At 50.4% G+C, this 11901-nt stretch overlaps 2 protein-coding genes across 5 annotated transcripts in view; one reads left to right on the top strand and one right to left on the bottom strand.

Annotated features, from left to right (window-relative positions):
• The window catches only part of BCKDHA (branched chain keto acid dehydrogenase E1 subunit alpha), a 31491-nt gene extending 25357 nt beyond the window's left edge, over positions 1–6134 (bottom strand). The window contains exon 1 of one of the 3 annotated variants that reach the window (XM_017882700.1): positions 5666–6134. In XM_017882700.1, the coding sequence (XP_017738189.1) occupies positions 5666–5773 (108 nt within the window). In that variant the 5' untranslated portion in view covers positions 5774–6134. The remainder of the gene's footprint in view (positions 1–5665) is intronic. The other 2 variants (XM_017882702.1, XM_017882701.1) reach the window with 2 other exon arrangements.
• The window catches only part of EXOSC5 (exosome component 5), a 12343-nt gene continuing 6573 nt past the window's right edge, over positions 6132–11901 (top strand). Inside the window, exons 1-2 of one of the 2 annotated variants that reach the window (XM_017882724.1) lie at positions 6132–6418; positions 11219–11332. In XM_017882724.1, coding sequence (XP_017738213.1) covers positions 6196–6418; positions 11219–11332 — 337 coding nt within the window. In that variant the 5' untranslated portion in view covers positions 6132–6195. The remainder of the gene's footprint in view (positions 6419–11218; positions 11333–11901) is intronic. The other variant, XM_017882725.1, reaches the window with a different exon arrangement.

Genomic DNA, 11901 nt, shown 5'->3' with positions numbered 1-11901 from the left:
TTTTTTAGTAGAGACGGGGTTTCACCGTGTTAGCCAGGATGGTCTCGATCTCCTGACCTCGTGATCCGCCAGTCTCGGCCTCCCAAAGTACTGGGATTACAGGCTTGAGCCACCGCGCCCGGCCTGTCTCTATTAAAAATATAAAACTTAGCCGACAAGGTGGCATATACCTGTAGTCCCAGCTACTCAAGAGGCTGAGGCAGAACAATCACTTGAACCCAGGAGGCAGAGGTTGCAGTGAACAGAAATTACGCCACTGCACTCAGTCTGGGTGACAGAGCAAGACTCCGTCTCAAAAAAATATAAAATAAAATAAGCCAATACTGGACTAAGAAGGATGCTGCAAGACTTGAATCTAAGCTCCATCCTTTCTCCTCCTGGCAGCCTGGTACCATGAAAAGAAACTGGGCTTTGGAGTCCAGAGCTCCAAGTTCAGACCTCACCTCTGAGCCTCAGTCTCTCCACCTGTAATAAGAGAGTACTACCAATAAAAGCCTTGCACTATTGGCGTATTAAATATAATAAAAAATTAGGGTTGGCATTGTAAACCATACAGCACTTCAAGATGTGAAAAAGGAGACCAGGTTTCTTAACACACTACCAAGTAAGAGATGGACCCATACACTTAGAAGACCATAATGACCATCTCCATTCATCCCACAATACACACTGATATGGTTTGGCTGTGTCCCCACTCAAATCTCATCTTGAATTATAGCCCCCATAATTCCCACACGTTGTGGGAGGGAGCCACTGGGAGGTAACTGAATCATGGGGGTGGATCTTTCTTTTTTTTTTGGGGGGGGCGGACAGAGTCTCACTCTGTCGCCCAGGCTGGAGTGCAGTGGCCGGATCTCAGCTCACTGCAAGCTCCGCCTCCCGGGTTTATGCCATTCTCCTGTCTCAGCCTCCTGAGTCGCTGGGACTACAGGCGCCCGCCACCTTGCCCGGCTAGTTTTTTTATTTTTTAGTAAAGACGGGGTTTCACCGTGTTAGCCAGGATGGTCTCGATCTCCCGACCTTGTGATCTGCCCGTCTCGGCCTCCCAAAGTGCTGGGATTACAGGCTTGAGCCACCAAGCCCAGCGGGGGTGGATCTTTCATGTGCTGTTCTTGTGATAGCGAATAAGTCTCACAAGATCTGATGGTTTTATAAAGGGGAGTTCCCCTGCAAACACTCTGTCTGCCTGCCACCATGTAAGATGTGACTTTGCTCCTCATTCGCCTTCCACCATGTTTGTGAGGCTTCCCCAGCCATGTGGAACTGTGAGTCCATTAAACCTCTTTTTCTTTATAACTTACCCAGTCTTGGGTGTGTTTTTATTAGCAGCCTGAGAACGGACTAATAACACATTGAGTACCTACCACTTTGAGATACTGCACAGGGCACTGGAACCCCCAGATAGGCTGCCCCTGAAGAGCTGGGTCACAGAAATAAAGTCACTGATAATTAGCACAGACCGAGCTCCAGGTGCTTCCTGACTTCCAACAGGGTAGGGACTCTACTCACCCAACTAGCCAGGGTCAGAGAGGTGAAATGACTTAGCCAAGCCCAGGCCTGGGGTGGTGGCTGAGAAACCGACTCACGATTCCTTGACAAACTGAGTTTCCTTCCTCCTCCTTTCCCTGAGCACTAAAACATCTGCTATGATAACAGAGACAGGAAGGGAGGTGAAAATCAGGCAAACACATCTGCAGGGCAGCATGGTATTCAATGAAGGAGTGGGCAGAGGAGGGGCAAGAAGTCAGGGACAAGTAAAGCAGCCTCACCTCTCCTTCTAATCCGACCTTCCTCAGTGAACCCAGTAATTCAATCCAATCTGTCCACAACTATACAGCCTCTCAACCTTTTCCTGACTATTTCTTCATCTCCACCTGGAAAAAACTGCATGATCTTAGCCAGGCGTGGTGGCTCACACCTGTAATCCCAGCACTCTGGGAGGCCGAGGTGGGTGGATCACCTGAGGTCGGGACCAGCCTGACCAACATGGAGAAACCACATCTCTACTAAAAATACAAAATTAGCCAGGCATAGTGGTGCTTGCCTGTAATCCTAGCTACTCGGGAGGATGAGGCAGGAGAATCGCTTGAACCCAGGAAGAGGAGGTTGTAGTGCACCAAGACTCTGCCATTGCACTCCAGTCTAGGTAATAAGAGCAAAACTCCATCGCAAAAAAACAAAAAACAAAACAAAAAACCCTGCACCATCTAATATGGCAGCCACCAACCACTTGGGCTATTAATTTTATTTTTGAGACAGAGGGCTGCTCTGTCACCTAGGCTAGGGAATAGTGGCGCGATCTCAGCTCACTGCAACCTCCACCTCCCAGGTTCAAGCAATTATTCTGCCTTGGCCTACCAAGTAGCTGGGATTACAGGCACACGCCACCACACCCGGCTAATTTTTTTTGTGTTTTTAGTAGAGACAGGGTTTCACCATGTTGACCAGGCTGGTCTCGAACTCCTGACCTCATGCAACCTGCCCACCTTGACCTCTCAAAATGTTGGGATTACAGGCGTGAACCACTGCGCCCAGTCCACTTGTGGCTACTAAAACTCATAATTGAATAATATGCCCAGACAAGGTGGCTCACGCTTGTCACCCTGCATTTTGGGAGGCTGAGGCAGGAAGATCGCCTGAGTCCAGGAGTTCGAGATCAGCCTGGACAACATGGCAAAACTCCATCTCTACAAAGATTTAAAACTTAGCCAGGCGCGGCTGGGTGCGATGGCTCATGCCTGTAATCTCAGCACTTTGGGAGGCCAAGGCAGGCGGATCACCTGAGGTCAGGAGTTCAAGACCAGCCTGGTCAACATGGTGAAACTCCATCCCTACTAAAAATACAAAAATTAACTGGGTACAGTGGTGCACGCCAGTAGTCCCAGCTACTCGGGAGGCTGAGGCAGGAGAATCACTTGAACCTGGGAGGTGGAGGTTGCAGTGAGCCGAGATCGTGCCAATGCACTCTAGCCTGGGCAACAGAGCAAGATTCCATCTCAAAAAAAAAAAAAAATTAAAAAACTGCCAGGCGTGGTAGCACATGCCTGTGGTCCCAGCTACTTAGGAGGCTGAGGTGGGGGGATTGCTTGAGCCCAGAAGGTTGAGGCTGCAGTGAGCCATGATCATACCACTGCACTCACTCCAGTCTGGGCAACAGAGTGAGACCTTGTCTCAAAAAAAAGAAAGAAAAGGCTGGGTGCAGTGGCTCATGCCTTTCAAGGCCAAGACAGGCGGATCACTTGAGGCCAGAAGTTCGAGATCAGCCTGGGCAACATAGTGAAACCCCGTCTCTATCAAAAATACAAAAATTAGCCAGGCGTGATAGTGCACGCCTGTAATCCCAGCTACTAGGGAGGCTGAGGCAGGAGAACTGCTTGAACCCGGTGGGCAGAGGTTGCAGTAAGCCAAGATCACATCACTGCACTCCAGCCTGGGCGAGAGAGCGAAACTCTGTCTCAAAAAAAAGAAAAAGAAAAGAGAGAAAGAGGTACAGAAAGAAAGCGAGAAAAGAGAAGAGACGAGACGAGACAAGACAGGAAGAGAAAAAGGAGAGGGGAGGGGAGGGGAGGAGGAGAGGAGAAGAGGAGAGGAAAGAAAGAAGAGAGAAAGAACAGGTGGGAGAAATAAAGGGGAAAAAACAATAACTCTAAGATAATACAAATTTAAAGATATATAAAAAAAGTAAAAGTAGGGACTTCTTCCCTCCCCATTCCCCCACCACAAATGAAGGAGGGGAAGCAAGAGGAAAGGTAATCAGGAGATTGAGACAGGAGAGAAAGATTTAATCAGCCTTAAATGACCTTTCCCTAGCCTGCCCCAGTCCTGCCCACCTCCCGCCCCAGTTGCCCAGCCAATGGGCTCCTGGGACTGAGATCAGCTGTGGAGGATATGAACTGCTCCAAAAAAAAAAAAAAAAAAAACAGTGAAAAGGTCTCCAGCCCAAAGGCAGGAGACTGCCCTACCCACATCTTGCTCCTGCAGCCCTTCTGCATTTACCTGTTTCAAGTGACTCCATTCCTAGATACCTACTTCTTCCTACTCCTGGCCCATCCTCTTCACCCTCCTCCCATTTGTCCCCCTACCCAGAGCTTCTTTCCACAGATTCCATCTTCTCCTCCTTATGGATTGGGGATCAGAGGATCAGACTCAACCTCACAAGATCTTTTAAGATTTTTTTCCACAGGGCCTCACCAATCCAGGCCTTCCCAAGGTCACCCCTTTCTTCTCCCCATCTCCAACGTTAGTTTCTGTCCCTTCCCTCCACCCTCACTATCAACAATGACCAACATTCCTATTGCCCTTATGATGTGCCAGGTCCAGTCCTTAGCATTTTACATATTAATTGTTCACAGTCCTATGAGGTGGCCACTGTTAATATTTTAGAGAGGGAAATTAGGTCCATAGACCCAGAGAGGTACAGTCCGTTGTCCAATACACAAGTGGAAAGTGGCAGAGCAAGGACATGAATCCACTCATGTAACCACTGCTCTCCTATCTGTCAAATGTAGTTCAAAGCTCTTCTGCAACCCCTGGCCTCTCCCCCTCTAAAGAGAGGCCTCCACCTAGGTTTTTTGCAGTATAATTTTGACAGCATCCACCTGAAGGGATTGTAACCCTTTTGACAAGAAACAAAGCCTTCTCAAGTGTTTCTAAGAAATGTGGGCCATGTGGGCCAAGTGCCCTGTCTGTACCTCTCTCCCTCCTTTTTTCCCTACATTAACTCAACAAATATTAATCATCTCCTCTGTATAGTGTCCAGAACACACGAATTCCCTGTCTTGATATTCGATCAGGAGACACAGGAACCAAATAATATTTTTACACAATTCATTTTAAAATCAGAATTGTTGCAAAGGAGCAAAGAAATACAAGGCCCTATGCAGCCTGCGACAAGGGGACCTGCTCTCTTTTTTCTTCTTCTTGAAGAGGGATCTTTGCCCAGAAGAAAGTCTCTCCTTTATAAAGCCAGTTTCATTCTCCAAACCCTGAGGGAAAAGGTCTCGCGGTCTTCCCCTGTCCCTCCAAGGAACCTCCCCTGAATATGAGTGGCAGTTAATAAGGAACCCCCGGCCGGGCGCGGTGGCTCACGCCTGTTAATTCCAGCACTTTGGGAAGCCGAGGCGGGCGGATCACGAGGTCAGGAGATCGAGACCATCCTGGCTAACATAGTGAAACCCCGTCTCTACTAAAAATGCAAAAAAAAATTAGCCGGGCGTGGCGGCGGGCGCCTGTAGTCCCAGCTACTCGGGGGGCTGAGGCAGGAGAACAGCGTGAACCCGGGAGGCGGAGCTTGCAGTGAGCCGAGATCCCGCCACTGTACTCCAGCCTGGGCGACTGAGCGAGACTCCGCCTCAATAAATAAATAAATAAATAAATAAATAAATAAATAAGGAACCCCCATCCCTCTCTTCAAGTCGTCTCCCTCCCTCAGGGCCCACAAAGAAGTTGCAAACGGGTTTTGTCCTCTCCTGAAGAAGTGGAAGTTCTTTTCTTCTCCTAAGGAAGTGGTAGATCTTCCCTTCGGTGTCTTCTCCAAGGGGTCTCCCACTCTTTTTCCCTTCTGTGACAGCCCTTCCTTCATATCCTTCAGAGACCCCACACTCTGAAGATAGCCTTTACATCCCTAATCCCCTTTGGGAAAACCCCCTGGGGCCCAGGTACTCACAGATCTAGCCAGTCCCCGAGCCCCAGGCCGCCACAGCAGCAAGACGGCAGCCTGGCTCAGGCCTCGGTTTGGCCGCCAGACCCTCCCTGCAGCGATCGCTACCGCCATCTTGGCTAACAACCACTCAGCGGTCCGGCACTCACGTAGGCTAGATTCGGGGCTGCCCCTTTATGTGCCTGACGCAAACTCCAGCACCATCTGACAAGAAAATCACCTTCTTCCCATTCTGTGGTAGAGAGAATGCACAGAGATTTGGAGAAGAAAATCTATTTGCCCAAAATTTTCCCCAATCGCCTCATTGTAGTTGCTCCTGTAACAGGCAAAGAAGAGGGCAACCTGACCACGGCCTCAGGGATTTAGGGCCCGGGGGCCCAGAGTAAAACAGGTCACTGCCAAGGCCTGCCTCCTGTTCTCAACTGTCCAATGGCGTTGCCAGAGTTAGGAGGTGGTACTGGGCGGAGCCAGATTGTTGGTAAACGCTAAGCCACGTGCGGACGCCAGGACCGACGGCCGAGCCCAGCGCGTGCGCAATGGTTACGCAAAGTGTTCGCAGCGCGCGCGGCCGGGCGGAAGTGATAATCGCAGCCACACGTGGAGTCGGCGCGATGGAGGAGGAGATGCATACTGACGCCAAAATCCGCGCTGAAATTGGAACAGGGTGCAGCCCTCGGGGTCCCGGCTGCAGCCTCCGGCACTTTGCCTGCGAACAGAACCTGCTGTCGCGGCCAGATGGCTCTGCTTCCTTCCTGCAAGGTAAGAATTTACCCAGGTCTTTTGGAGAGGGACTACCATGTACCGTGCAACGGAGTGCCCATCTTCCCACGATACCAGCTGGTAAATGTCACTCCTGCGTTGATGCATGGTTTCTTGTCCGATTGAATACTACTACATACGCAGGGATACATACATCTCTCCCTCACGACTAGAAAGGAGAAGATAGCTCCATCTTTGTAAATATGTCTGAGAATGACAGGCGGGGCAGACCGTCCCCGCAAGAATTGATATTTCAGAATAGGGAAAATCACCTCACCAGGGTAAATATCGCCCTTAACTAGATTCCTCCTCCTCACCCCTGCCCCCGCCCGCCCCACACACACACCCGCTAGGTCCTTGCATCCCGGACTGACGCAAACCTGTCAATTTGCATACTCTGGACTGTGGCGGATCTTTCACCCACGTAAATACTCCTCAAATTGAAGATAATGTCACTGCCCTGGGTTGAAAAATACATCCCCACCGCTACCTCACTGCATCTCTCCACAGGAGTAAATATCCCTAAGATTAGGGCAAGTCTTACCTATAGGGCAAATATCCCCTTCCCGTAGCTAAATAACTCTCAGAACTAGATTAACTCCAAGAATATTCCTCTTTAACGTTTGAGACAGGAGGCTGGGCGTGGGGGCTCACGCCTGTAATCCCCACACTTTGGGAGGCCAAGGCGGGTGGATCACCTGAGGTCAGGAGTTCGAGACCAGCCTGGCCAACATGGCGAAACCCCGACTCTACTAAAAATACGAAAATTGGCCAGGCATGGTGGGTGCCTGTAATCCCAGCTACTCGGGAGGCTGAGGCAGGAGAATCGCTTGAACCCAGGAGGCAGAAGTTGCAGTGAGCCAAGATTGTGCCATTGTACTCCAGCGTGAGTGACAAAACAAGACTCTGTCTCAAAAAAAAAAAAAAAAAAAATTTGAGACAGGGTCTCACGATGTTGCCCAGGTTGGTCTTGAACTCCTGGACTCAAGCAGTCCTCCTCCCAAAGTGCTCATATAGGTATCAGCCACCACGCCCAGCCCCAATACATTTTAACAAAATCTGGCTGCTGTGTTGATTGTGGGGAGTATGGGAGAAAACAGGGAGGTGATGGTGGCTCCAGCCAGAACAGGAGTAGTGGAGGTGATGAGATTCTGGATGTAGTTTGAAAGTAAAACGGACAAAACTTACGTATAGTTTGGTTTGAGTGCAAGGAAAAAGAGTCAGGCATAACTAAGGTTTCTGCTCAGATCTGTCCAAGTCTGGAAATCAGGAGAGACCCAAGCTGGACATAGGCAATTTGGAACTCTCTGGCTGTATATATGGTATTTCAGCCTATTGACTGAACGAAGTGAGTATAGATGGAAAAGAGGTCCCAGGACCAAGCCCTAGGCCTTCCAACTTGAGCAGTCAGGGACTTGTGACAAGCAAGCCAAAGGAGACTCAGAAGGAACGCCCAGAGACTTAGGGGGAAACCGGGAGAGGGTGGTGACCTGTGGCCAAGAGAAGAACGTGTCTGAGATGTGAGGGCTGACAGCTGTTTCAGCCTTACTGACAGCTGGGTCAATGGAGGGTTGATCATTTGGAGGTCAGTGGTGACGATGTTGAACTGCCGCAATAGAGTGGTGGGGTCACAGAAAAGGAAGAATAGACAGCTGTTCAGGAGTTTTGCTGTAAGAGGATCAGATAAGTGGGCCAAGAATTGAAGATGGTTGTGGGGTCAACAGGGAAGAGAATTGCTGGAGCCACGTCTTGAAGAAGGTGAGAGGGGAGGGACTCTTGTGCTCAGGCGAAACACAGGCAGTTCATCTGGAGCCAGAGGCGAGTTCTATTTTGGTTTCTCCAGTCCTCAGGGCAGTTTTTCCTGGAACTAAGCACACCTTCCGTGTAAGGGCAAATTGGGCATCCCAGGAAATACCGCCTTAACCAGGGACCTTCCCGGACCCTCCCTCAGGCTTAGCACTTACGCTGAATTGAGATGCCTAAAGTTTCTTCGAACCTAAGAATTAAGAAGGGGCCGGGCGCAGTTGCTCACACCGGTAATCCAAGCACTTTGGGAGGCCGATGAGGGTAGATCACCAGAGGTCAGTAGTTCTTTTTTTTTTTTTTGACAGAGTCTCGCCCTGTCATCCAGGCTGGAGTGCAGTGAAGCGATCGCGGCTCACTGTAACCTCCAACTCCCAGGTTCCAGCGATTCTTCTGCCTCAGCCTCCCGAGTAGCCAGGACCACAGGCGCGTGCCCCCACGCCCAGCTAATTTTGTAGTTTTAGTAGAGACAGGGTTTCACCACATTGGCCAGGCTGATCTTGAACTCCTGACCTTGTGATCCACCCGCCTCGGCCTCCCAAATTGCTGGGATTACAGGCATGAGCCACCTCGCCCAGTAGAGGTCAGGAGTTCTGAGACTGGCCAACATGGTGAAAACCTGTCTCTACTAAAAATACAAAAATTAGTCAGACGAGGTGGCACGCACCCGTAATCTCAGCTACTCTGGAGGTTGAGGCACAAGAATCACTTGAGCCTGGGAGGCGGAGGTTGCAGTAAGCTGAGATTGCGCAATTGCACTCCAGCCTCCTGGGTGACAGAGGGAAACTTTGTCTCAAAAAAGAAAATAGGTTGGCGGTGGCTCACGCCTGTAATCCCAGCACTTTGGGAGGCCGAGGCAGGCGGATCACGAGGTCAGGAGATTGAGACCATCCTGGCCAACACGGTGAAACCCCATCTCTACTAAAAATACAAAAAAACTAGCCGGGCGTGGTGGCGGCGCCTGTAGTCCCAGCTACTCGGGAGGATGAGGCAGGAGAATGGCGTGAACCCGGGAGGCGGAGCTTGCAGTGAGCTGAGATCCGGCCACTGCACTCCAGCCTGGGCAACAGAGCAAGACTCTGTCTCAAAAAAAAAAAAAGAAGAAGAAGAAAATAGAGACAGGAGTCTTGCTATGTTGCTCAGGCAGGTCTCAAAACTCCTGGCCTCAAGCAGTCCTCCCACCTGGGCCTCCAGAGTGCTGGGATTACAGGTGTGAGGCACCATGTCTGGCCTCAAATGTTTTGCTTTTTTCTTTTTTTTTTTTTTGTGAGATGGAGTCTCGCTGTTATCATCCAGGCTGGAGTGCAATGGTGCCATCTAGGCTCACTGCAATCTCTGCCTCCCCGGTTCCAGCAATTCTGCTTCGGCCTCCCGAGTAGCTGAGATTACAGGCACCCACCACCATGCCCAGCCAATTTTTGTATTTTTAGTAGAGATGGGGTTTCACCATGTGGGCCAGGATGGTCTCAAACTCCTGACCTCAGGTGATCCACCCACCTCAGCCTCCCAAAGTGCTGGGATTACAGCAGACAGTACTAGAAGCCAGGCTATTTATTTCTTAGGTCTTACCTCCTGTACCCCGTTCATAGCTTCTGGGGAAATAAGCAGGAATCAGGATTCATTTCAGATATTACTCCTTTCTCAGGTGTCCAGACTGGTGCAGAATTTGGGGGTCAGTGCCTAAGGGAAGAGCTGGGCTGGGGAAGCTTTGGAAAGAGAAGTTGAGAGCAGCTGCAGTAAGAGGGAGGATGGTTAGCTTTCAGGAAGAACTTCCCGTTAAAAGTTACTAATACAAGCCGGGCGTGGTGGCTCAAGCCTGTAATCCCAGCACTTTGGGAAGCTGAGACGGGCGGATCACGAGGTCAGGAGATCGAGACCATCCTGGATAACCCGGTGAAACCCCGTCTCTACTAAAAAATACAAAAAAAAACTAGCCGGGCATGGTGGCAGCGCCTGTAGTCCCAGCTACTCGGGAGGATGAGGCAGGAGAATGGCGTGAACCCGGGAGGCGGAGCTTGCAGTGAGCTGAGATCCGGCCACTGCACTCCAGCCTGGGAAACAGAGGAGGACTTTCTCAAAAAAAAAAAAAAAAAAGTTACTAATACTGGCCGGGCACAGTGGCTCACGTCTGTAATCCCAGCACTTTGGGAGGCTGAGGCGGGTAGATCACGAGGTCAGGAGTTCGAGACCAGCCTGACCAACATGGTGAAACCCAGTCTCTGCTAAAAATAAAAAAATTAACCGGGCATGGTGGCACGAACCTGTAATCCCAGCTACTCATTAGGCTGAAGCAGGAGAACTGCTTGAACCCGGGAGGTGGAGGTTGCAGTGAGCCGAGATTACACCACTGTACTCCAGCCTGGGCGACAGAGCGAGACTCTGTCTCAAAAAAAAAAAGAAAGTTACTAATATCAGGGCTAGGCATGGTAGCTCACGCCTGTAATCCTAGCACCTTGGGATTACAGTTGCCTAGGAGTTCGCAACCTGCCTGAGCAACATGGCAAAATCCCCTCTTTACTAAAAATACAAAAATTAGCCAGGCATGGTGGCACGTGCCTGGAGTTCCAGCTACTTGGGAGGCTGAGGCAGGAGGATCGCTTGAGCCCAGAAGGTTGAGGCTGCAATTAGCCGTGATGGCACCAATGCACTCCAGCCTGGGCAATGAGAGTGTGACCCTGCCTGAATGCCTGAACGGATGAATGTTAATAATATCAGCTAAAGTCTGTTGCGCACTCAGCATGAGCCCTGCAGTGTTCTAAGTATTCTCTTTGAATTGTGTCCTTTGATCCTCACAAGATGCTAGTGGGGAACGACTGCTATTTTCCCCACATTACAAATGACGATACACAGGCAGAGAAATGAAGTGAGTGCTCAATCACTGCCAACAAATGGCAGTGGTGACATGGGGAGCCCTGGCCATCAGGCTCAGTGCCACGAATGGGGCCCCAGGAGCAGGAAAGCTGTGAGTGAGGCGCTCCCGCCCTGCTGTCTTCTCAGGTGACACCTCTGTCCTGGCGGGTGTGTACGGACCGGCCGAGGTGAAGGTCAGCAAAGAGATCTTTAACAAGGCCACACTCGAAGTGATCCTGAGGCCGAAGATCGGGCTGCCTGGTAATTGGACCCTGCTGAACCTCTGAATAGTGCCCAGTTTGTCATAACCGCCCCCCAGCTCCTCCCTACCAGCTGCCCCGAGTCTCCACTCCCCGCTTTGGTCTCCACTCAGCTGTTTCTGTCTTTAACTCTCTGCCCCATATCTCATCTTCTGTTGCTTCTTTCTCTGCCTCTAATTTCTCCCTCCCTCTTTCTCCCTCTCTCTGCCTCCACTCTCATTCGTTCCATTAACCTGTTTTTCTTTTCATTTATTTATTTATTTGTTTATATTGAGACAGTGTCTCACTCTTGTCACCCAAGCTGGAGTGCAGTGGTGCGATCTTGGCTAACCGCAACCTCTGCCTCCCGGGTTCAAGCAATTCCCCTGCCTCAGCCTCTCGAATATCTGGGATTACCGGTGCACGCCACCATGACCACTAATTTTTTGTATTTTTTTAGTAGAGATGGGGTTTCGCCATGTTGGCTAGGATGGTCTTGATCTCCTGATCTCGTGATCTGCCCACCTTGCCCTCCCAAAGTGCTGGGATTACAGGCATGGGCCACTGTGCTTAGCCTTTTAAAATCTTTTA

The sequence above is a fragment of the Rhinopithecus bieti genome, unplaced genomic scaffold (genome assembly GCF_001698545.2).
Source record: "Rhinopithecus bieti isolate Rb0 unplaced genomic scaffold, ASM169854v2 scaffold_13621, whole genome shotgun sequence".
NCBI lineage: Eukaryota > Metazoa > Chordata > Mammalia > Primates > Cercopithecidae > Rhinopithecus > Rhinopithecus bieti.
The sequence above is the reverse complement of the archived record's forward strand: the minus strand, read 5'-3'. Positions and strand labels throughout refer to the sequence as shown.